General features: G+C 40.2%; 1 protein-coding gene across 1 annotated transcript; it reads left to right on the forward strand.

Annotated features, from left to right (window-relative positions):
* Nucleotides 1-5,828: 5,828 nt before the first annotated feature.
* Nucleotides 5,829-25,430, forward strand: LOC124150363. The gene is made up of 26 exons (XM_048382373.1): nucleotides 5,829-5,895; nucleotides 9,209-9,355; nucleotides 9,494-9,712; nucleotides 9,859-10,062; nucleotides 10,439-10,570; nucleotides 11,552-11,695; nucleotides 12,864-13,001; nucleotides 13,183-13,326; nucleotides 14,220-14,313; nucleotides 14,401-14,486; nucleotides 14,908-15,173; nucleotides 15,295-15,382; nucleotides 15,851-15,927; nucleotides 17,260-17,296; nucleotides 17,596-17,696; nucleotides 18,036-18,161; nucleotides 18,279-18,424; nucleotides 18,566-18,701; nucleotides 19,313-19,459; nucleotides 19,626-19,647; nucleotides 20,901-20,932; nucleotides 21,113-21,233; nucleotides 21,382-21,497; nucleotides 22,701-22,843; nucleotides 22,954-23,086; nucleotides 23,377-25,430. The coding sequence occupies exons 1-26, from the start codon at nucleotides 5,829-5,831 to the stop codon at nucleotides 23,437-23,439; spliced, it is 3,129 nt and encodes a 1,042-aa protein (XP_048238330.1). The 3' UTR covers nucleotides 23,440-25,430.
* The last annotated feature ends 1,082 nt before the right edge of the window (nucleotides 25,431-26,512 follow it).

Raw genomic sequence — 26,512 nt, forward strand, 5'->3', positions numbered from 1 at the left:
TCCTTCAGTAGACACTCATCCCTTCGAGAGGCCACGAAAACAAATAACATATGTCCCGACATCACTGTCATCAAGTCACAGCACAGGGACTTGATCACCACCTTGTCAAACATGATGAAATTCTTTTCTGAACATGCACAATAAGCGAAACATACACGAACCACTGTCTCGGGGCCTTTGACATGCTGGCGTCAAATTACCGTGAAATCTTGAAACTGACAGGTCCCAAAACATGCAATCCCTCGTATCGTACAATGCCGGCTCGTCAGCAGCCTCAAAAGCGGCTGTTCAGTCATACTTCAGTTCAATTGGCAATCATATTGTACCAGCAGGCTCAATCCCAGTAAATCTACAGGTTAATGTTGAACCACATCATAGATCGGGGTTGTCATCCTGCTTCTTGTAATTTGTCTGAAGCACGGAAAATATAAACAACAACATTGGCAGCCATTGACAGTTGTGAGGTGTGAGTAACCATAATGTAATAAGTCAAGTTCTGGAACATTCAAATTCGTGGTGGAGAGGCACATATTTTGATTATTTTGGTTTGGGGGTAATTGCTAACTAACTAATACGACTTGTCACACATGTAACACGTTTAAAATATATAGTAGAATGCTCATTCATAAAGTCTGTTGGAGAATTATTTTAGTTCAGCATTTTTAAAACTATTTCTACAGCCTGTAAAACAATGGGAAATGGCATATTCGATTTCCAAGAAATGACTTTGAGAGTCCAAACAGTGCACAGCAGCTTGAATCTGTCTTCGGACTATATTTGGGAGGTTATTTGTCAACTTCTTTTTAAAAAACCATGTGTTTCGAACTCTTATTTTGAACTAGTCATGATTATGAGTCTTTTAATGTTCAACTTTAGTAATATTTGTTACATATATAACTACCTGTGATCCCTTTTCAGAATGTTTTAAAACTTTGTACCCTGTTTAGTTTTTCATTGCAAGAGAGCCCCGTTTTCAAAGCGCTCTTGCCGTCATGGTAGAATGGAGATAAACCTACTTTAGCTCTCGGTTCCAGATTAAAATAAGAAGTATCTACTCTGCAGTGGGACTACATCAAATTTCAAAACACAGTAGGTTTATCTCCTAAATGCACAAAAGGCCAAGCATTTGCATTACTTGTTTGACACGTACAATGTACATGTTTAGAAGTTTAACTAGAAATACTAAATGTTGTTCAAGATTAGCCATGTTGTTATACAATTTTCTGTATTATTTATTTACACATAATTGACAAGTTCAGTTATGCTTCGTAATGATCAGTGAATAAAAAACCTTTAAGTTCAAAGTGATTTATTTGTTATATGTTGTCATAAAATGAAAGTATGTGTCGTCAGTCATGACTGAAAAGTCTATCTTGAAAAGAGTAACAATGACACCCTAATAGCGAAAAATGTGTACAGCTGTTTTTCATAGCGGCTTCCTCGTATTGTTCACTGTAACAGCATGTACACATATTGCTAATGCATATGGGATGTACTCCAGTGTAGCAGTAGCTGGAAGAAGGATGTTCGTTTTGTTTGATTGAATAATTCAAATGGAAGCGACGAAACCTTTTCAATATTCATAAGAAATCGCCACTAAAAGCAGAGTCGACTGTACCATGTGTTTATGAATCACTAATAAATGGTAATGATACCAGGTTTGTTCGCGAAAAGGTGAGCGTACCCTGCACCATCAGTGGCACTCGCCACACAAAAAGTCAAGTCAATAGTTCATTGATATACATCGATATACGAGAAGTTTAAATAAAACTTTTTGGCCAACTGTTTTGATTTTGCCAATCCGACTCCGTTAACATGAACAGATCAGCAAGTGGGTTGGAAGAGCGGGCAATATTGGTGCTCTCGGACATGCCTACCTATTGCCGATACATGCATTTCACTTAAATGTTATCTATAAAAGGTTTCTGCCTTTCAAATATTGTTTTCTCAGTAAACTTCATGACATTTGTTCTTTTTTTTACATTTTATCCTGAGCCTTTAAAAATTGGATCAGGGTTGAAGTTTTCCCTTGAGTTTCCCGTGTGCGTAGCGTGTACTAAGATGAGAACTCAAATGTTCAGAACAAAAAATGTAAGCAAATCCTTTCAGAGTTTTAGAATCCACATGTAGGCTAATAGTATTAATTCCACTTGTCCCAAATGAGTTCCGTGAATATCCCTATGATAGTTGGAAACCCAGATTCCTCCTGTTAATGCTTCTTGGTTTGATCAGGGTTACAACATTCGTGGCCTCGTTAAAGCTTTCAAAGAGCTTTATGCTAGACATGTTGAGGTCATTTCCAAATTTGAGGTAGAAATGATGTACTTGCACCTATGTTCCCTTGTTGTTCCAGAAGTGCGATTGACTTGCCTTTGCATGTGCTTGTGACAGGCCGTCGGCTAGCGACGCCGCATTCCTCCTACATGTTCTTCAGCCATTCATTCCATTGTTTCTTGATCTGGTTCCGTAGAAATGTCATTTATGACGAGGAAAAAATGTGAGTTTTACACTGTGAATGGTTGGATTAAAGGATGAATTTTCACCATACGAACCACATATATCTCGGCCTTCTATACACGTAATGTATAGAAAGAGAAGCAAATGAAAGGTCAACTAATTTAGAGCTATTTAAATTTAGCTTTGTTTCCTTTTGCGTCCTCTCAGTTAATCGTACACAACATAGACACAGGTACAATACATACCATGCACATTTTACAGAAGATCTACAGTGTATAAATCTCACTTATAATTAACCTAATTTTTACATATTTGTTGATTTCCTTATCTTGGCATGGAACATACTATTATATTTCTTGATGAAGAAAGTAAATTGAAACTCATTCGCAAACAGCGCGTGTGATGTACGTATATATGCCCCTGTATAGCGCGAGGTACGAGTAGCCTCTAACTGTCATTGCAGAAGGGATGTGACATAATTCGCGAAAAATTATCTGACTGATCGTTTCCCGAATCAGGTGAAAAAGGAAGGAAAAAAGCACAAAATTTTACGTAGTTGTTAGAGTGAGTGAGTATTGTTTTACCTCGTTTTTAGCAATATTCCAGCAATATCACAGCGGGGGACAACAGAAAGGAGCTTCACATGATGAGCGAACGCTTTCACAACTAAGTTTCCCAGCCTCCCCATGATCATTAGAAATTTCTATTGAACGATTCCGACTGTTTCGTCAGCATGGTGTGTGTAAATAACGGTCAAACAGTGTTCGGCCAGTGAAGATCCTGGGTAGAATAGGTCTTCAGCAACCCATGCTTGCTATAAAAGGCGACTATGCTTGTCGTAAGAGGCGACTGAAGGGATCGGGTGGTCAGGCTTGCTGGGTTGGTTGAAGCATGTCATCCATCGGATTGTCTGGGCCAGACCGCCGTCACTTAGCTGAAATATTGCTGAGTGCGGCGTTAAACAACAAACAAACAAACAATACTAAAGCCCGGATCGACAGTAAAAGATGCTAGTAGTCAGAAACATTCGAGTGTAGACTTTGATATCGTTGCGATAACCCGTGTAGTACATGCCTATTGAACGATTCCGACTGTTTCGTCAGCATGGTGTGTGTAAATAACGGTCAAACAGTGTTCGGCCAGTGAAGATCCTGGGTAGAATAGGTCTTCAGCAACCCATGCTTGCTATAAAAGGCGACTATGCTTGTCGTAAGAGGCGACTGAAGGGATCGGGTGGTCAGGCTTGCTGGGTTGGTTGAAGCATGTCATCCATCGGATTGTCTGGGCCAGACTCGATTATTTACAGACCCCCGTCATATAGCTGGATTATTGCTGAGTGCAGCGTAAAACAACAAGCCAACCAATCAACCAAACTGTGTTCGCATAAAGTTCAGAGTATCCTACCCCACCAATGGCACCCATGGCAAACACACGTAACTGTCAAGCGACTTATACTCTCTGTTGACAGGGAATATAGGTATAATCCTTTCTGTGCATTTACCTGAATATTAACTGAATATTGGAATTGTTTTGTGTAGACATCCATGTTTCTTGTACTGCTAGTGCTGATTTCGACACAGTGCTTCCATGCACTACAAGATGAACACTTACATCACTCGTTTGCACATGTAAATGTTTTGAAGTTTTACTACAAACATCGCACATATTGATCATGATTAGCCACTTGATTATAATATTATTATGTATTAACTATCTGCACACACTTATTCCGTATGCGTCATTATGCTTAGTTAATAAAAAGTTCAGATGAAAAAACGTGTAAAGATGATTTTTTAAGCCGCTTCCTCGTATACATGTCCATTGTAATAGTGTGTACATAGTTTGTAAATGCGCTCAAGATAAAAGGATTTGATTTTGTATTCCGGGCTCAGCAGGTTTGCTCAATGTGAATAAGGAAGATGGTGTTACTGAATTGACCTGCCTTATTATCAAGTTCACTTTAGCGGCTTTCCATGCGTTCGAGTGAGTGATTATTCTTTTACGGCGCATCCCACAATCGTGCAGCTTGACCACACCTGCCTGAAAATATACCCGCCTGGCCAGTTGACAGCGTGATTAAGAATGTGTTTAATGTGGCATACTCGAAACCATACCATAGAAAATGTAATGCTGGACATTTTCATGTTGACACACTTGTCAACTATGGGAGCAGGACGTGAAGGCAAGGAGTTCTGATATCAAAAACAGGAAGCACAGTGTGTGGAGTCTATACACAACAGCTGAGGCATGTACTACACGGGTTATCGCAACGATATCAAAGTCTACACTCGAATGTTTCTGACTACTAGCATCTTTTACTGTCGATCCGGGCTTTGGTATTGTTTGTTTGTTTGTCGTTTAACGCCGCACTCAGCAATATTTCAGCTAAATGACGGCGGTCTGTAAATAATCGAGTCTGGACCAGACAATCCAGTGATTGACATCACGAGCATCGATCTACACAATGGGATACGATGACAACCAACAAAGTCAGTGCGCCTGACCACCCGATATATTTCGTCGCCTCTTACGACAAGCATGGGTTGCAGGGGGCCGATATCCGAAATCCCTACGGGTGAAAGTCTGCAAATGACTGCAGCGTAGCAAATGAGTGACCCACGTGGGGATCTTTCACACTGAACTCCAACCATGGAGTTTTTGTGGGGGCGAATCCGCGACATATTTGACCGTAAGTCAGATTGTAGCATAGGTATTTCACAATCTTCACATCATAAGGGTGAAAACACACACAAGATTCCGTACTGGCCGACATCGAAGTTATTCACATGTATATGTAAATCGGTGAAATGGTCAGTTAACAATTAAACATTCGCTCTTAGTGGTCAGACCACTATTGGCCAACATTCAAATAACCATTGCATCTAAAATGTTTAAAAACAACATAGTTTTGATAATCGTATTTAAATAGACATTTCCTGAGCCATTCGCATGTGCACCGCGCTCAACAGTCTGGAGAATAATTATGTTTTTCAAGAATTTTCGGGGACAATAATGTTTTTCGAACAACTCCCAGGCTCCCTCAGAATATCAAATGTTGTATCTTCAATAAAGACTCATTGTCTATCTAGAGCTATCAGTTTTTTATTCAGCTCGGCATTGAGGTTTAATCAATGTCAATTCTAGTTTTCAATCTGTTTCAGTGAACACATGGTAATAGATTTCTACTACCCACTATGGAGTATTGTTAAATGTGCTGGTTATCAGCTAAGCCACATATCATTACATTATGTTTTATAAATGTCCAATCCAGTGACAAAGCTACATCATATTTCAAATACACATATGTTTGTTTGACACACAGAAATACATGAGGAAAAGAGTCGGTTGATTTACTTCCTCTTTAATCCAACATGGCGGCCTCCTGTGGGTTGTGTTTTGCAGTACTGGGATTAGCTTGCTGTATATGTCTTGCACTGAGTGAGTATGTTTAACAACGTAACTAGCAGACTAGCTGCTCAATACCACATGCTTCTCCGGCTTATGGCGATGGGGTGGTTGTGTACCATTGTACCCGACAGTGTGGATGCTGTGTAAGAGCCCACAGTATCGACTAGTATAGAGTATAGCCAAACCAGAAACAGACTCCACTGAGTCAGACAAAGGCCGCAAATTTCTTGAATTCGAAATTTGCAAACAAGGGAATTGATCCTTTAAATTTAAGTAACATGCTCAGACAAAGATCAGTTTCCGAAAATGTCCCCCAATACAGTCAGGTCCCGTTAATCCGACATGGTTGGTTGCATGTGATTATGTCGGATTAACGAGTATGTCGGATAAACTAAATTAAGTAGTATCAACTTTCGTGATCGAAAGTCGGACAATTACACGATAGATAACGTTACAAACACGTAATAAAAAATGAAAAATGAAATATTCATATTGTTATGTTACATTGTAAGCGGAATATGTTTTCTAATCATTCAACCTCTAAAGCTTAACACAAAACAACTGTTAAGGAATGTATGACTTATTCAAAATAATTTAAGAAGCATAGTCTGGAATGGAAGTCGCCAGTTTGAAACTGGAACGCAAAGCTTAAGAAAGCTGCTTTCTTAGTGGCTAACGTTGACTTCCTGTTAGTCATTTCATTGGTCGGTCATAGTTCGGGAATGGATGTTCTGACGTAACCTGTAACGGGATTTAAAATTTCAGGAACCACCAACAATTTCATTTTCCTTTACGAACACAATTTCATCCAGGTTGTTCAATTATAGGAAATTGGACTTGGCGGCTCATGATGTAAATTCCACTGATTGTGGCTGCCAAGACTCATCATCCTGCTATCAACCTGCAGGTCATATACTCACAGGGGACTTCTCTATAGCTGACAATAACAACCTGTCGAAGAATATGCCAAAAAATGGGCCAAAAGAGAAGAGGAACCTGTTAAATGTCTTTCAGAGTGGATTAAGTCAATGCGTGATGTTGGCATTGGTAGAATGCATAAACTTAAAAAGAGGAAACGGAGTTTGAATAAACCCATTATGGCCCAGCCAGCTATTATCCAAAGTCTGGCTGTCCTACAGTAAAAGTTTGTAGTTTCCCACCGACAAGGCCTCAAATAACATAACCATTTTATGTAAGAATCACTACATTACTTGCTTGATCAAAGAACTTGGTATAAATGACATATCAAATAAGGCCACATATAAGGTCAGTATGTTAACTGAGGAAGAAATCTGCTATAACCATAAATTAGTACTGTCAGCTTCAGACTTGACTCTAAAACCTGAAGACATCTCCATTCCTCTTTTGTACTGGACCCCAAAGCTCCATAAAGAGATATATGGCTGGGTCCAGGATTCCCTGTCTCAAAGAGTAACCATAATCCTTAAAATGATCGAGGGAGGACTTTCACAGAACGTATTTGAGACACGTGGAATTAATACAAAGCAGATTCACAAAAACTCAAAGTATTTGCTTGACTTTTTCCAATCTTAGAAAAGAACCAAGTTCCATTCTGTCAAAACATTATATTTTTCAACTTTGTACACCACTATCCCACATGACAAACTAAAGGAAAAACTTCATTCTTTGATCCCCAGACTTTTGTTACAAAACGCGGTGTACACAGATACAGTAACGTACCAATATTCAGAGGTTCGGGACAAATTTTGAGAAATGAAAGCAAATGCCATCTGAAGTTTACTGAGAAAACAATATGTGAAATGCTGGACTTCCTCACTGATAACATCTACGTAAATGTAGGGGTAAGACATTAAGGCAAGGAGTAGGCATCCCCATTGGCACTTATTTTGCTCCCCTTCTTACGGATCTGTTTCTTTATGCTTATGCCTTGGAATTTCTTCTCGGATTGGCAAAGTCAAAACAAGATAATTTGGCCAAGAAGTGTAACTTGAGCTTCAGGTATAGCGATGATCTGATATCGTTCGATTACAATCAAATAACCAATCTGAGAATCGAGCATGCTCTTTCTTCCAAGATTTCAACTCTTGCTCAGAAGTTGTTTGATCACGGTTATAAAAATCAAGGCCTCAGTAAAGTTTTATAACGTTTTATGGTAGACATGAGGAGGACATTTCAAAATTTGACGTATCATTGACAAAAGTTATGTCCAATGCAATCCCTATTTTGACCATATGTTCCCGTGTTTTTTCAGGTGAACAATTGACTTGTCTTTGCATGTGTTTGTGACGGGTGACACCTCTTCGCTAACGCCTGGTACTATCACTATTTGATAGTGATTCATAAACACATGCCCATTACATACATAGTCGGAATCGTACAATCGAATCTGCTTATTGCAGAGATTTCTTTTGGATATGGAAAGGGTTTTTGGCGCTTTATCTACAGTTGTGTGAAGTTATCAATCACTATTGTGTTTATTGTAGATTACTTAGTTAACCAACCTTCTACTGAACAGGTCGAATTGTCAAAGTATTACAAATTGACATCAAATCTAGTATGCATAAGGCCGATGTCAAGAAATGTTTTGATAACTTACCTCGCTGAGAAAGCAATATTGTCTGATGATGCTTTGGCTTTGAAGAAAACACTAATATTTTTGCTTGAAAGAAATTCGTATTTGAATGAAAAATTCGACATAAAGAGAAGCGAGGTTTCCAGAGGCTATTGCTTTAACAAAATTATGACTCAAGTTACAAAGGTTTTGGTAAAGTTCTTCATTATGGTGGATTTGCCTTGGACTGAGATTTTGTGTTTGATATATTTTCAGCTACAGCTACAAAAACAGATTTTATTTTATCTAAAACTTTGAGCCTGAGTTTCAAAGAAAAACACCTTGCGACAATGTTTTTTGTGACAGACAATTTCTTTTTCCTCCACAGTTTGAAGCATAATAACTTTTTTAGGGATAAAATCCAAGAGCGTTCCCAGAGCATCAAATTGTAGGACCTTAGTGAAATTAACGATGATGTGCTTCAAAGGAAATAAACACTTTTTATACAAACAACCGTGAAATGATGTTGATAAACCGAGGATCGTCTTAGTACCTAATCTGGAATTCATAGCTAATTACAATAATTACAGCAAAGACACGAATTCAGGGATGAGTAATCTAAAGTTATTAATAATGAAAGCGACAAAACCCTTTCCATGTTCAATAGAAATTTAAGATAGGCTAAAGAATAACAAGCTATTGAATGTTATGAACATTCAGTTGTAACAATACCCGTATTACTAGATTATTTATGAAATTGGTGTGTTACGTTTATTTGGGTGGGAACCTTACAAATTCAATTTGTTCCAGGCACCTGCCCTCCGGGACAGTTCGGAGACTCCTGTAGCTATTCCTGTCACTGTGAAGGAGGGGCCGTGTGTAACTCCACCACAGGAGAATGTCCTGGGGCCTGTGCACTACAGTGGAGGGATGGGAGGAACGGCACTTGTCAAAGAGGTTTACATCATTGATAATTAATTCAACGAAACCTCCATAATAACATGTATAAAAGAAAAAAGACAAGTTGAATTGAGTTGCACATGAAATGTGCAGTCACACCCGCAACTCTGAATACATCCCCTATCTTTTCTGCAGAGAACGTGGCAAACGGAAAAAGAGCATTCAGTACATCTGGAACACTGCTGTTCAGATCCTACAACAACTGGACTCCAGACAAGGCTGTGGACGGGAACAGGATCCAGGACATTTTCGCAAACTCCTGCTTCCACTCTGCCAACTACTCGAGTATGTGGAGGGTGGATCTGGGACGGCAGTACAGGATACGTCATGTTACAGTCTACCACAGGAATAGCAGTACGTGACATATGTATGCTAGACTTTTCACTGGGTATGAATGTTTGAATGTCTCGAAAATCCAGCATTGTTCAGGTTTGTTTAACACAACCAGTTCTATGCAGCTTGTGGAAACCCCATAATAGGATGCATTGTTTCATTCCCAGATCTACCCAGGATCGCTAACTGCACCGTTCACCTGAGTAATGACAACTCTGACGGAACACTGTGCTACACCTTCCCCGCCACTGTCAACAACTCAGTGATCGACCTGGTGTGTGACGGCAGGGGCAGATACCTCACCATCAGGAACCCGGGGAGAGCGGCTAACCAAGATGACACGCTCAACATCTGTGAAGTGGAAATATACGGTATCAGGATTTAATAATTACTTTGACAAATCATCCAACACTTTCTCTTGTTCAGTTATTATTTCGTTTTAATTTAATATAAAACGTTTTGTGATTACTATGCTATTCGGATTTTCTACTAACTCCCGTCTTCTAACAACACAATCCATGGGACAACGTCGGGTATGTATTGTGATGATGATTTTCAGTGATCCATCATTTTGCCTCTTACTCCCAGTGGAATCTGTTTCGGCAGATAATCGAGACTGATTATTCTCTGGGGTTGACCTTTTGTATTATGAAACAGAAACAATCCCTATATCACTTCTGTTTTAAAGAAATAATGTCGACAGTTTCGAAATTAAGTTGTTCATTTCCAGGATTTTGTATTATTTAGAGTGCAGTCGTGGGACATACGGCAAATACTGTGACCAGTTCTGCCACTGTTACAACAGCTCTTGTGAACCAGACACCGGCATTTGTCCTGGAGACTGTAGACCAGGGTGGCAGGGAGACAGGTGTGATACAGGTGAGGTCTTACTGTCAGGTGTAGTGTTGTCCAGTCAGTGGTGTGTGTCCTGGAGACTGTAGACCAGGGTGGCAGGGAGACAGGTGTGACACAGGTGAGGAGGTCTTACTGTCAGGTGTAGTGTGACCCAGTCAGTGGTGTGTGTCCTGGAGACAGTAGACCAGGATGGCAGGGAGACAGGTGTGACACAGGTGAGGAGGTCTTACTGTCAGGTGAAGTGTGTCCCAGTCAGTGGTGTGTGTCCTGGAGACTGTAGACCAGGGTGGCAGGGAGACAGGTGTGATACAGGTGAGGAGGTTTTACTGTCAGGTGTAGTGGGACGCTGTCAGTGGTGTGTGTCCTGGAGACTGTAGACCAGGGTGGCAGGGAGACAGGTGTGATACAGGTGAGGAGGTTTTACTGTCAGGTGTAGTGGGACGCAGTCAGTGGTGTGTGTTTTACTGAAAACAGAGTGGCCAACTTGTTAAGAGCGGCAACCGTTCATTTTACGTTCATATGAATATACTCAGCTGCAGGTACTGCCATTCAACCTCTTATAGTTGTAAATACGCATAACAACCTATGTTGAATGATTATAGATTGCACGCATGAAGAAACATTCACGAAAGAAAGAACATGCTGATACTTGGTATCAAACAACGCACAAACAATGATGTCACGTTTATTGTCATGGTGATTATTTTTTACACATTCGCCACATTCTTTATAGTTGGTGCTGTTAGTTTGAAAGTAAAACATGAAATAGATCTTCTGGATAGGATCATGATTATAGCCTTGGTGTCAATAGTATTGTCATCATCGTAATTATATTGGTAATTATAGAACAAGTTCCTTCAGCACCAACTTGTCCTCAGCTACCTTTGTCTTTGAGTCATATCGAACTAATACTAGTACCTTGACCTTTCAGATTTCACATGACATCCACATTAATGTCAATATCTGATAATGGTTTTGATTGCGTTGACTGAAGTTTACTTGTAGAATGTAACAAAGGAGCATATGGAGAGAAGTGCAATAATACATGTCAAAACTACAACTGTCTCGAAAATTCCCCGTGTCATCACGTGACCGGCAAGTGTGAGGGCGGATGTAAGTCCGGGTGGATGGGTGAAGACTGCAGCAGAGGTAACACCACTGCTGTCTTTCGTCACGTCATGTATACTCAGATAATACTATACGAGCATGTGTATCATACTGATTTTACGAAAAGATTGTCAGAATTCACGAGAACGAGGGTAATACATAAATTCTTACACGATTGAGAGTATAAAGATTTCTTTATTGCCATTATTTCTTAATCCTTTGAGCTTCGCTTTAGAAAGATGCAATGATCAGTATCGCCGTCTATGGCGTCAACAACCTTCAGCTATGACGTCGTTTATAGTTTGACGTCATTCCGACCTCACGTCACAAAAAAGATTCGAATGACCTGTGTGGCTGCTTGTACTGGTCCGGACTAACGCCGATTTGTAGTTCTAGCCCACGTAGATACCATGCCGCAGTTGAACATGAATACTCCACTCAGACACATTATACTGACTCCGAGCCGACTAGTCCTTATTTTAGCCCCTTAATGCCAAGCGACAGGCACGGTAACAACAAGTAACCGTTTTACCGTCGTTTGGTATTACGCGGCCGGGGTTCGAACCCAGACCTTCCGCTCCGCGGGTGGACGTTCGTACACTAGAGATAAAAATATATATATTAATAATGGAACTTTCCACATAAGTGATCACTACCTGTAAATAACCAACCTCGTCTATTCCGTCAGCTGTTTCATTTCATGTTTCGTTTATCGCCGAAATACATCGTTTCATCTTACTAGGCATAAAACATGACCACAAGAGTCTAAAAATAGTCAACAGAAAATGAATCGAATTTTCTCACATTAGTCCAAATAGTAAGATACAAGAACACAATTGGCAATGGATGATAACTGAATCATTTTTGAATGTGAACGACATAGATAGGTAATAATAATGTCAAATTCACAACTACCACTAATGCGTGTCTACATGTCCAACTGATCTACTGAAACATTACACTGACTGCTTTTTGCAAATGGGTGGAGGCGGTAACTGACCCTGAACAATTAAAGTATATTGAATTGTGAATGAATCCTATTATATTGTGTCATTTATGGCGTTTGTCTGTTGTTCATTACCTGGTGCAAGGCGAAGTCACTGATAGTGTAGCAGTAGGTACATGTAGGATACCTTTAATGCCCCAGTAAACATACCATTGAATGATTTGTCATAGTACAAACTACTACAAGTACCATTCCCTGTGATAGAATGCAACAATGGAACGTATGGAGAAACGTGCACCAACATTTGTGGTAACTGTCACGGATATACCGCATGTCATCACGTGACTGGGAAATGTCAGTTCGGATGCGGGGCCGGATGGATGGGGAGCGATTGCAGAGAAGGTAAACTAGAATACCTACGTTTCTTTTCAGTATATTGCGTATATTCAGAACATATTTACAAAACCAGTGTGACTTTTTAAAGTGCAATGCCAACTTAAGCAATAAGCTGTAAATGTCATTATGTTTGGAGTAATGAATCCATCTTCATTTAATATCCGTTTCACTTTGATCTGTCTCACAGAGTGTGGCAGGGATCACTATGGACCAGGTTGCAAGAAGGCATGTTCCGAGCGGAGGTGCAATGGTATCTCGTCATGTAACCGCAACAATGGGTCATGTGATACTGGATGCTTAACAGGCTGGGTAGGAGATGATTGTGGCAGAGGTATGCATGATGCAAAGCTACATTATTAACCTCTAATCAGACACACATGTCATCCATTGGGTCTATTAGAAACATACTTATCTGCCTTCGATTAGCATGTGCTAAGCGGCAGATGTTAAGGCGATAATAACTTCGGCGCGTAAAGGCTCCAGTCGCCAGTTGGAATAGCACAGACAATGGTGTTACTCGGGGTGATATTGCAAGCACTTATATCATTCCTACACGTCATCTTCTAATCTAATCTGTTTCAAAACAATGTCTGTCTATTTACTAATTTACAGAAATACGGCTTTATAATTTCAAATGAAACATGTGTTTCAACCTTGCCAAAAATGTCAATCATATGCTATATCCCCGTCGCGCATATAAACTACTCAATGGAAGTTCAGGATCACCCAAATCTTTCATATTGGTAATGTTAATCTGTCATGGCATGAGAGATTAACTTTTGTAATATGAAAGAATCAGGTGATCCTTAACTTCTTTTGAGTAGTATATGTATTATTGATGGAAATATATTCTAGCGCCTTACAGATTTGGGAAATTTTATTCGTTTATATTTTAAACAGATTTTTTATAGACCATTGCCAACAATATATCCTAGTCAGGATGGTTATGATATTGTTATTTTTGTACAGTAATCCAAACGTTTGTAAGCATATGAGCATGTATATACTAGTATATTAACTCACGTATTCATCGTCTTCTTTCCTTTTCGTACCACCACTATACATACTACTTTATTTACTGAGTAATGATAATAATACAAAACCCCTTGCACAATCATAAGAAATCTCGCCTAAAGGAAAATGAAATTTACAGGTGAATCTTCGTTCGAAACCTTTGAAATTAATTAAGTTTTTCTCGCTAATATCTGGCCTTTGTTATTCAAGAACGGAGTACTGTCACCTTGCCATCGTCGACCACAGCAGCCTCTGCAACTGCTGGGATAGTTCTGCTGTTCCTCATCATCACTGTCTTGCTGGTGTAAGTACAACGTCTCCATTACCCTCAACGATGTCCCGAATATGTGTTGCTGGTGCTGTCGTTCATATCTCCGATTCGTGATTTCAGAAGAAAATGGAGGAAACGATCACCACCAGCGTCGGCTAAACATGTTGGCGAAAGACAACACTGTAAGTCAAGATCGGGAAATCGAGGTAAGCATTGTCCCTTAACTCCAACCATGCCTGTGTGTTGCCCCCGTTGATGACACGAAGCGCGAGGTGGTGCGATATTGGAACTCTCTCACCCACGAGACTCTAACCTCTCTCATAGGAAGTATGCCCAATCGTGTAAACTGTTTATGGAAGCAAATGGTGGTCTGATAAAATATTGATGTTACTGTGATGTGATTAAAGAAGGTTTGTGCTCACTTAAAATATTTTTTGGGGGAAATTTTCATATTTACAATTTAAAGATTTTTCAATTCTCAATAATTATGACTCATACTGTATGAATGTATGAAACAATATTGTTGTTACTAATGATAAAAATAAATGTAGTTTCCATGTACATTATTTAATACGTCCTTGAAATAGTTCGTATTGTTTGACGAGTATTTGTTTCTTGTGATCTCAGATACGAACCAAGTGAGAGACAAAGCAGAAAGGGAAGTAGATGCGGATTGTGGTGACATTAAACCGTCACTGCAACACGACATGATGGCGGTAGAGGAGAACCATGACCCGCCTGTCATTGAACCAGATGCTGATGTTGATCTCCAGGACAGGGTCTACTGTAACGTGGGGGAGGTGGAGGTGGGTAGAGCTGTACCAGTATCGGAGTTTGAGGCCACAGTTCGCCGAATGGTGGAACGACCGGAGAAGGCCGAGGAGGAGTTTCAGGTCTGCTATGACGTCATGAGATGTGATGCTTTAGGACAATTCAGCTGTTTTGAAAAAAAGTTTGAAAAGAGACTGGAGTGTCAGGCACAGATCGATAACTAGGTTCTTTTGTTACTTTTAGAGGCTGCCAGCCGGTTTTATACACCCCCACCAAGAATCTCAGCTGCCGGAAAACAAAGGGAAGAACAGATTTAGAGGCTACTACCCGTGTAAGTTAGTACAGTGGTACGCAGTTCTACTAGCCTGTGTTATGTTATACCAAGATGACGTTGCACCCAAGTAGTTAACACTTTCAAGTGTGAGTAACACGTGCCATGTACAATATGAGCACGATGTCCCATCAGCTGAAATACGTTGTCCGCTTCTGTATGTGTGAGTGACATGACTGCAACATTATCACGAACCGTTTTGAGAGCAGAAGGCCAAACCTTTTGTGCATATCCTCAGACATGGATGTTACAGTGTTGAAATAAAACCCATATCCAATATAACTGCGCAGTTAATCATTTCAGATGGAGTTAACAGATAACGAAACAACAGATATGTATGCCAGGCTTGTTTGGCAATATTCGTTAATATTATGAAAATATTCTATAGGACGAGAAACACCACGGTACACTTCATGACATCTGTTACTATTACGTACGTCTCTGATCTGGTGTTGTGTCTTTGCATAGACGACTACAACCGTGTGGTGCTGCATGACGACAACAGCGGCGGTGGAGGAGACTACATCAACGCCAGCTATGTGGACGTGAGCTTTTAGTGTCATTATATACCCTTCACAAAAAGTAGGGGATACCAGGTAAAAACATAAAAGTGCTAAAATTATAAGAGATACTAGTTTCTGGTAATAGTTGTATGATAATAATGAACAAATTGGTAACACATTACAACCAGTAGTTGAATACGACAGTAGATCTTGAAGGACGTCACGGGTAAGAGGGCTTCCAGACGTTCAATGCCGGAAAGGTCTGGTCTCATTGCTGGCCGTGGCATTCTAAGGATGTTGCAGCTGGAGGTGAGCATTGACGAGTCGTGCACCGTGAGCACGGGCGTTTTCGTCCTGAAGGACAAAACGTCAACCCATACGCCTTGCAAACGGGACACCAAAGGGCGTAGGTATGTTTTCCAGTGACCCTTCCTTGTAAAAGATGAAGTTGTGATCGGTCAGTCATACCGATCCGCCGCCAAAAGTGCCATGAGGTCGTAATTAAGACACAAGCACGCCTATCAAGGAAGTGCAAAGTGAATCGGAACTTATCCGATCAGCGAGGATTACCCCTGTTTCAACGTTGTGTTTGTTTGTTGTTTTACGCCGCACTCAGCAATATTCCATCTATCCCGTTAGTCGCCTCTTAAGACATGCATGGATTGCTGAACACCAATTCGAACCCCTACCGTCACGAGTATACAACGTTTTGTACACCAGTGACGTCTGTTGGGGCGGCACAATACGTGGCCGTCGAGCAAGGACGTGACCCGTAACTCGTACCCCAGTAGCCTGATGAAAGTTTTCCGCTATTTGATTCGTAGTGTGCGCTCAATTTCGTAGAGCCTAGTTTCCGATCAGTCGACCCTTTACCACAAGGGACGACTCGTACGGGGTCGATCTGTGAAACATTGAACATATTGGAGCAATCACTTCTCCCAGTGTCTCTGTAGACTCTTCGCGTTTTGCCGACGCCGCATGGCTCGTTCATACACGAACAATGAATGGAATCAAGATTGACAGAAATAATGGTCCACAGAGAATAATAGACCTTCCTATGACACCCAACGCACGTGTGTGGCGCTCCTGCGTGCGGCACGTGTAAACTATCGTATGTGATTTGGTGTTATGTTTCACAGACATAAACGTTTATGCATACGATTTTTGTCGTTAACGTTTATCTTGTTCTATTACTTGGTATTAACATATAAATCATGATCCCCTATTTATTGTTAAGAGTATATGTTATAAATGTTATACAATTCACGCGCAGTGTGTAAATTGCTTGCTCGGTTGTTTCTGAATAGGTCTATGCAAACATAATCTGGCGTTCGTACTCTCTGACCTACTCTCACCACAGTATTTATTTTGTAGGGATACAACACCGAAAATCGCTACATAGCAGCACAAGGTAGGAATGATGGGTCCATTACTGACCACTATCAATGTCACGACAACAGCTGTAGAGCCGGATACTCACGATTGTTTTGCCATCGGTGCGGCTGGACACGCTCACCTTGCGAACTCCTGGTGTCATCACTAACAGATTGTGCTTCATGAATCACATGTGTATGACATAGTCGGAATCGTATAAAGGAGTCGGCTGTTTAGAAGAGATTTCATATGATTATCGAAATTTAATTATTGTCATATTGTATCGATGAAGCAACAAACTGTGCAAAGTACTGAAAGAGCTAATGTCGTTCACAGGGCCCTACAGACTTGAGATTGTGGATAACTTCTGGGGGATGATCTGGCAGGAAGAATGCCGAATCGTTGTCATGGTGACTGGTCTCAACGAGACAGGCAAGGTGATGGTGCTAGACTGATGATATTGTAGCATGTAACATCTATAACCCAGGCGTGACTATGGACAGATTCGATAAATTATTGAGATGTTACAAAGTAACCAACATGATGTGCGCCGTGTCAATGCTCCTGGGTTCCACCAAAGGGGTAAACATCTAAGACCTGCATTTCCGGTTTTCCAACTCCCACCACGCTTTGATGTTACTGTAATAACTCCCCCACTCACTCACAAACATGATGTGGCAATGCAGACACCATAATCACATTTAAAACTTAACACTGATAGATGATGATGTAATACTTCCACTTTCATCGAAGTACATAAATGCATTTGCACACAGATGAAGTGCCTTCGTTATTGGCCGGAGAAAGGTACAGAGACGTACGGGGACATATCTGTAACCATGGATACACAGACACGTTTTGCAAACTATACGGTCACTAAACTCTCCGCAAAACACAAACAGGTAGTATATAATATACGTTAAATACTGGACTATCACAAATTCATTATTGAAATATTGAAACCATATAGAAATTCCTTATACTTACACATAAAACACACAATTCCACTCTGTATTAAGGCTGCCAAGAAGCTGTGTCTCGTGCACCTCCACTTCACCAGCTGGCCGGATCATGGCGTCCCAGACACTTCCGCTCTACTGGAGTTTATCAAGAAGGTGAAGGTCACATCCGGGGAACAGACACAGCCAATCATTGTCCACTGCAGGTGAGCATAGTGTATATGATTGCTTTATGGACGTCTGTTGGTATGGTCTTGTGTTCAAGTGTTTCTGCCAGCTGATAATAGTTCGTTATATCAAATTTCCAAAACCGTTCCAACATCTTTCTATTTTTAAAACAATTCCAGTGCCGGTATAGGCCGTACTGGGACATACATCGCTATCGAGGGTCTCATGGAGCAGGCCAAGACAGAGGGCGTGGTTGACGTTGTCAGCGTCGTCTCTAACATGAGGGGACAGAGGAAGAACATGATCCAGACAAAGGTAGGTGGATCTGAGTGAGGGAGTGAGTGAGTTTTCATGGCAGCCGTGAAAATAATCGAGTCTGGGCCCATATCGTCCATCAGCTGCTGCAATCAACGAAGTCGACAAGGCTGACAAGTTCTCTTCAAGTCGCGTCTAAAGACAACAAGTATAGCGTTGTGACCAAATGTCATGGAGATCATTCGATTAAAACAAGATTGACGAAAACATTCGTTGCTGCTTCTTCTTGTGTAAATATACATAACCTCAACGCCAGCGAATTGTCCCGCTAAACAGATTTCATTTCGGCGTGAAAGGCAAAGTAGCAAAACTATATGAATGGATCACTGAAAGTCAGTCATGACACTAGGTGTTCACAAAATGGGTTGTGTCCTGCCCTACTAATAGCACCCGCCATTCACACAATTTGCCTACAAATTAAGTTTTTTATTGCCTGACGCCGCACTGCGACGTCCGCCAGTAAACAAATCAGACATTCATTTGGAGGACAAGACAATCCAATGACACGATAGCGTAATAACAGATTTTGTTGAATCTATAAACGACATGTTGCTTCTGAATTACGCCTCTACTTAAGCTTGAATTATCTTGTTTCTCTGTCATACACACAGGAACAGTATCTGTTCGTCTACAAAGCGGTGGCGATGTCGTTGTCGCAGGGGAACACGTCTCTGAATTCCGACTTCATCAAACGGTTGAACCTAGATCACTTGGCCGATGTAACTATGGGAAACAAAACCGTACAAAAGCATCTTGAGGTCCGTACGTTGCACATACGTCTAACGTTAGTTCTTCAAATTGTCTATGTACTGACACTTGTTCCACGTTTCACTCAAATATCAACAAGTCGTGTGAGAGTGACGAGCTTGCAATCCATACTATTGATAATTATCATACTTCATTTGAGGTTTGTATTTATTGCAGGCTTGGCAAAATCGCTCTGCAAGTAAGTAGCACAGAAGAAATTGATGTGATGTTTGTATGTCTTTAAATTGTTGCATTGTTACGTAACCTGGTTAAAACGCTGCATTTTCACAAAGACGTACACAACCACTACTCCACTGTGGTCATCCAATAATATCATTACAACAATAGTATGTGTTTGTCAGTTGTCAGTTGTCATGTGTTTGTTGATCAGAGACTACACTCTGTAAGGTAACTACACAAACGCTACACACGTCGCTGGTAATGTTGCGATACTTGCACTTCATCAAACTCTCATGTTTGCATACTAAACATGACTTGATCTGGATCGACTTAAACAATCATTGTTTTCTATGTGTTTTTAAATAATGTCAATATATTATGTATCTATAGTAAATTATATACATATCTGACAATACTCCTTCAGGCTCTAATATAGCGGAAATAAAGAACTCTCACATGCAAGTAATCATACGCGGTGGCATTTTGCTACAATGTAGTGTTTAGAAGTTCCTTTGTATACCATTCCAGTACCTTATGTTTGTCCTCAGTGTGGATGCATGAAATACAATTTCCTTTTACGGGACTTAGTAGAGTTGGGGACTGTTTTGTGTATTGTATGTGAACCTTGACAGAAAGGGTTCCGTTCAAAGCAGCATGTGGTTCGAGCACTTAGTTTGAGAATATGCATATATATTAAGATTATACATCAAGGTTCACTATCATAGGCCCGATATGGTCAATCCCGACATGTTATGGGAGACACACAATCTAATTTGCTGAATATCACTCGTCCACGTCGATGCTACCCTAAACTGTGACCTTTACAGGGAGTTCTCACATCTCACTACCACCTCACTGGCATCCCGACGACGTGGAGCATTGCTCATGTTACAATCACTGGATTGTCTGGCTGGACCAGACACAATTGTTTACAGTCCGCTGTTGTATAAAAGGGGTATTGCTTGGTGCGGGGTCAGGTGACACACAAAACACTTACTTGGTATGAACATTGTGTGAGTGGCGGGTGCTACATGTAGGGTAGGACATACTCACCCTTTCCCCAACACCATCATCATCAGTGATTTCAGGGATCCAGCCATCTCATTGTCATCCATCACTATTCTGCCTTATGGAATCGGTTTCTGCAGATAATCGAGACTGATTATTCTTTAGCGTTGAGGTTTGAAGATATTGTGCCAGGAATGTACTTGGCGAATATACTTTGAGTGACTTGTAATAATAATATGCATTTTACATTTATATATTATCCAGTGGACAATGGAAGGAACATCATCACCTTACCTGTAAGTAACAACGTTCAGAAATAGGAACTCATAAAGGATTATATAAAACACATAAACAAAGAAAAATATAAAAAGAGCATGAACCATGTCAAAGACTAAGCACGACTCATTGTTTCCACGTTGGGGTTCAGTGGAAGCTCATTACAACTTGCAGCCTGTACAATAATATCTCGTTTTCAGTCTTATACATCGAATACTGGTTTCTACATCATGAGTTCATGTCCCAACAAAGAAGATATTTGGAACGCGGTGTATAACACTGATTCTCGCACACTCATCACGTGGGGTCAAGAGAAGCAGGTTAGTGGGCATATTTCTACAAACAGTTTCTTTGCACACTTATGTATCTTCTTTCTTCATAACATTTTTGAGTCCAATACCAATTTTGTCGATATATTGTTTCCCTAAAACTCCTTTGCTTGAAACATTCCTGTGTTTAAATTTCTAAGCCCAGCTCCCATCACCTGTCAACAGCGTTAAAACACCAAGGTGCACAGCCAGCATGCGCAGTGAGGCCATTTTATCAGATGGTTTATCTGTCACCATTATTGATCTGGGAACAAAGGTAAGTAAACTTATGCATTTTTTAAATACCGAAAACATAAGTAGTGTCAGCATTATTTCTACCTCCTATATGACCGCCACCTTGGTCAAGTGGATACAGCGTCTGTCCGGAGGGCGGATTATCGGTGGTTCGATCCCCGACCGCGTCATTCCAATAATATGTTAAAAGATTGTACTTGTTACCCTGATGCCAGATGCTATGTAAGTGCAATAACCGTAAACGCGAGGGTAAGGCCCATTTCACCTCATCTCTGCATCCTCTGTGATGAACACATTTCAGCTCCAGATATATTGTCTTTTTTAACAATCCGGGATATCCCTCCTCCAAATGAGAACGGGAATTGGAGACTAAAGCCATCTCTAAATCGCAGAGACGAATATAACATTTCAATTACGTCAGGACATGAATACATAAGATCTAGATAACCAGTGAATATCATAATAACACACGGACGCAGGGGTAATATTTACAATTCGCTGTACTTATATTGCTTGAACTATTAGAAGTATCAAATTGTTGGTTAGATAACAAAATTCCTCCCTACGAGGATTCTTGTTGATTCAGCACCATGGTAAACATCCAGGATACTGCCCCCAACAATAGTCAGTTAACAAGCTTACCTTAAACAGTCGCTGAACAAACACCACTCACTCTGTTTTGAACCATGAGTCTTTTCTGGACTCGATTATCTACAGACCCCTGTTATACAGCTGGCATTCTACGGCTTTCACAACATTCACGCGTTCACTCACCGTGTCTAGAAGATGTGGTTAAAAGGTTTCTCAGTGGAACCGCGTCTTTCTCTGGCATACCAATTCTCGCCTTGAAACACAACTTGATTATGTTTTCGTAAACTGACAAAGAAGGTTTCGCGTGTCACTTTCAGAGAGCAGGACTCGGATAGCAAAACTTAAAAACTGTTACGAGTTATGTTTGGGACAGCAAATCGTCAGGGAAATCAAATACCTCTACCAGAGGTAAAACAGATCAATGACCGAATAACGTGATAATATATATTGATGCATTTAGGTTCATATGAATTGTCGTGCAAGGCCCAAGATGAGCTCTTATGTAATTAGAGTTTAGATATTTTTCATGTTTCGTATAGGAAATATTACTTTTAGTACAGTAAATTAACGGATTAAACAAGACTGATTCATGTGTGAAGTTTGGTGACATAATCACTGATCTTCCATGGAACAGGATGATGCCACCACCACCACCACCACGATCCACAACTACCACCTGACTGGAAGTGTACGTGATCCAGGTGTCGCTGAGCTGATAGACAACTTGCTCACATGGACACATGATCCAGAACGAGGCTCCAGTGTGATTGTGTCCAAGTATGTATAGTTTCATTGCCCACACCTTTTCCTTGATGTCATTATACGCCTTCTGATTGTGTTCACTATTGGCTCGAGCTAATGCTATCATTTCTCTGTGATGTCCCCAGGACTGCTACAGAATCCCTGCTCCTGGTGCTGCTTGTGAACATCGCCAGTAGACTGAAGGACGACGGAACTGTTGACGTCATCACTGATATTGGGAGGCTGTATGCTCGTCATGGAGTCGCACCCTTTACAATGGTAGGTGTTAAAGAAGTGCAGCATCAACTTTAGAAAGATTTATTTAACAAAACTACACAGAAATGAGAACTGTGTCACCAACTGATGTTATGTGAAAAGTAATTCTGTAAACGTCACACTTATTGATCTCTCCGCATATAATTCGTGGAATGTGATATATATATATATATATATATATATATATATATATATATATATATATATATATATATATATACCTGATTTGTTAAGACACACCCTTGTGTTGTAATCCAGAATGGAACCAGCTCATATCAATATTGTCTTTTCAGGATGACGTCCGTTTCTGTCTGGAGTTTTCTCGACAGTTCCTGGAGATTCTCGGAACGTACTGACGAATGGACCCGCTGGATATATTCAGTCTATTTCTTTAATTCCTTAATTACCTGATACAGCTTCTAGAATTGAATTTGTTTATTTTGTACAGTACATAGAGTAATCGGGCAGATGTTCCTGTACTTGTTAGTATGACTAGTACCCCACTTCCTGTCTCGTTGTCATGGTTTCCTGTGTACAACCCGTATGAGTTTTAACCGAAGGGTAGGATGATGGTGAGTAGGTTTCATGCAACTATTTTACCAGTTAACATTAATAAGGTCAATGATTTTATACTGGTCCAGAAGGTCAGGAGTATGCGTAAACATACCAAGTTTGACAGGATGCATCTGCAGCCTGAGTGTGAGGAAAAAGGATTTGGAAAATATTTTAATTACCTTTTATGTCCGTTTCAGTTACTTTTGTCAGCTTAAGCTTCACGTCTAACAGACAATTAATGACATGTTCACCGCACGCTGCGCATTACTTAATTCTGTCACCACAATGTGGGGTCGCCTGGTTGACTCAATGACATATGCTAGGATATCATGCATGTTAAGGAATAAGTTTTCGTGTAATGTCCCGTTGACATTCATAGATTGAATGCTCAAGCATTTCTATATGTGAAAGGAGGATTTCAAATACAGGATCAAAAATAATTTGTGTAGATGATTGTGATTAGCGTCTACACACTGAGGGCTCTTCATCTTGTGACAAGTACCGACCAGTATCCCCCTTTATTTAGTACAGTCCTGGCATCCCCCTTTATTTAGTACAGTCCAGGTGTCCCCCTGTCTTATACATCTAAGCCCTGCATTACTTCGCTTTTGGCAGTCAGTGAAATAAGTAAAATATTGTTCGAAGAGGCATTAAACAAAATTCGACCACTGTGAATATAGATGGAGAAAATGTTTCTACATAATAAAGATTGGAAAAATGCCTTCTTTTCCTGACAATATAATTCAGTTCTTCAGGTGGTTGGGAGTATCTTGCCGTGTTGCAGCTTGGTATCTGTATGTATTATTTATCCGCGTCTGATTAAGTAACAGCAGATGCATATGTTTTAATTCAAAGGTTGTATATTTATCGTATATGTTGTCTTGCAAGTGTATTAACTGCCCGAGACCAAAACAGCTCGTCTTGAACTGTTGGGCAACCAGGTATTTCCAAACCTGATTTATAACGTGCTTGATTTAGTAACAGCATATGTATATGATTAACATATCACGAATGCATATGTATCTTTAAGACTGCAATACAAGATAACTTTTATTCATCAAGCCTAAATGTAGGCTACATGTTTATTTGTCGCCGACTCATTTGAATATATTGCATGAACGAGAGTGTATATTGCATATTCGCCATTTCAATCTTGCACATTAATGCCCTACTGTTTAGCAGGAATACAGAGCAGGTACTGTTACCGATATCAGATAATCTACTAACGTATACTTTACTTTTCTCATGACATACTTGTAGTCTCAAGACAGGCTTTGGAAAATTTGAATTAACAACGTTTTGAACCTCTAATTTGGAAACTCAATAGGTGTATATCATGAATCACTCCACTATGATTATTCCATATTTCATGACATGTATTCACACAAAGCTGTCAGAAGAGATGTGCTATCTCTTCTGTATTTCTCAACACTGATCCACCATACTCATGCTGATACAAAGTGCCTGACCTGTCCCTTCCACCTCTTGAATGATGTCCTCTGATTTGAAGGCTCTCTTATCAATAAGCCTTATCAGGAAGCCCTGCAGAGTAATGCAGTTCACTACGACCTAAAATTATATTCATTCACCCACTCTGTATACTACCAATGCATGAATATTTTACTCTACCTTGGATACCACAAGGTTCATGTAAGGGGACAACTCACAACATTTACAATGACATGTCTGATTTGAAGGAGGAAATCACTCTAACAAAGTTATCGCCACGCCTGAGGAAAAGAGACTAAATATTGAATTAATGCTGTCAGTTTTATATTGGTGTATTTTAATTTGTGTATCCATAATGCCTCTCATATCCATACATCAGTAAATGAATTAATATGTGTTCAATGTTTCATTTATTACACGTATTTCACATGTCTCTCCAGCACCTGTCGCGGAGTTCACGTTAATGTAGTTTAGGAGAAAGGGCAAACAAAACACACTTCCCCCTGTGTAATGCTGCACCACCCGTACTAAACCACCACCGAACCATGTTCCAGACACTATATCATGAGTATGTGTCTGTCTGAAGGTAATAACATAATAGGCAAAGATAAACTGAGTCAACGCATCGACTGGATCGTGGGTCAATGGGAAACTGCATTGTCACGTGTTTGGTGTGGTGCATTGACGTCGTTAACGTACAAAGGACACAGACTTGTGTATATACTCCAGTATACTCCAGTATACTCCAGTATACTAAAGGAAAGTAAAAGAAACTGCTCTTCGTGTAAAGTTCCAATAAAAATAGTCTGAGATGAAATAATGCATCTTACAATACATATTCATGAAGACATCTCCTCGACTTTAATGTTGTGATTCACAGTTTGCACGTGCATGTTCGTGCACGGCGTGCAATTTGGGTGTCAGCTTGTTTGTTGGGAGCACGCTACTTGCACACGTGATTTTAAAATGTGAACAGCGCACAATGACCTTTTAGCTACCAGATGCTCATAAATGCCACTTGGGACTATATTGGCTACTGTCACTGTCCGACTGACACATTACTTACCTTGTGACGTAATAAATATTAATGCGCGCATTCCAGGAAAACTTGCAATGTTTCGGTAATGTTTGTGAGAGAGAGAAAGCGATTTTCAAGCACAGAATTAAAGAATGACATTATATGATAAAGATGTTATCACGGTTGTGTGTAATTAGGGATGGTAAATATCCTGTAATAGGAATAAACAATATTTATTTAGCTCGCCAAGGATCGCTAAATACAATGTTTATTCCTAATGCAGGATATTTACAATCCCCAAACACACTCGCGTGATAACCTCTATGTCTCTTCTGTATTTCCCGACACTGATACCCATGATTATACAAAGAGCCTGACCTGTCCCTTCCTCCTCTTGAATTATGTCG

Source organism: Haliotis rufescens, unplaced genomic scaffold (assembly GCF_023055435.1).
Source record: "Haliotis rufescens isolate VD_foot unplaced genomic scaffold, xgHalRufe1.0.p SCAF_4, whole genome shotgun sequence".
In the NCBI taxonomy this organism is placed as follows: Eukaryota; Metazoa; Mollusca; class Gastropoda; order Lepetellida; family Haliotidae; genus Haliotis; species Haliotis rufescens.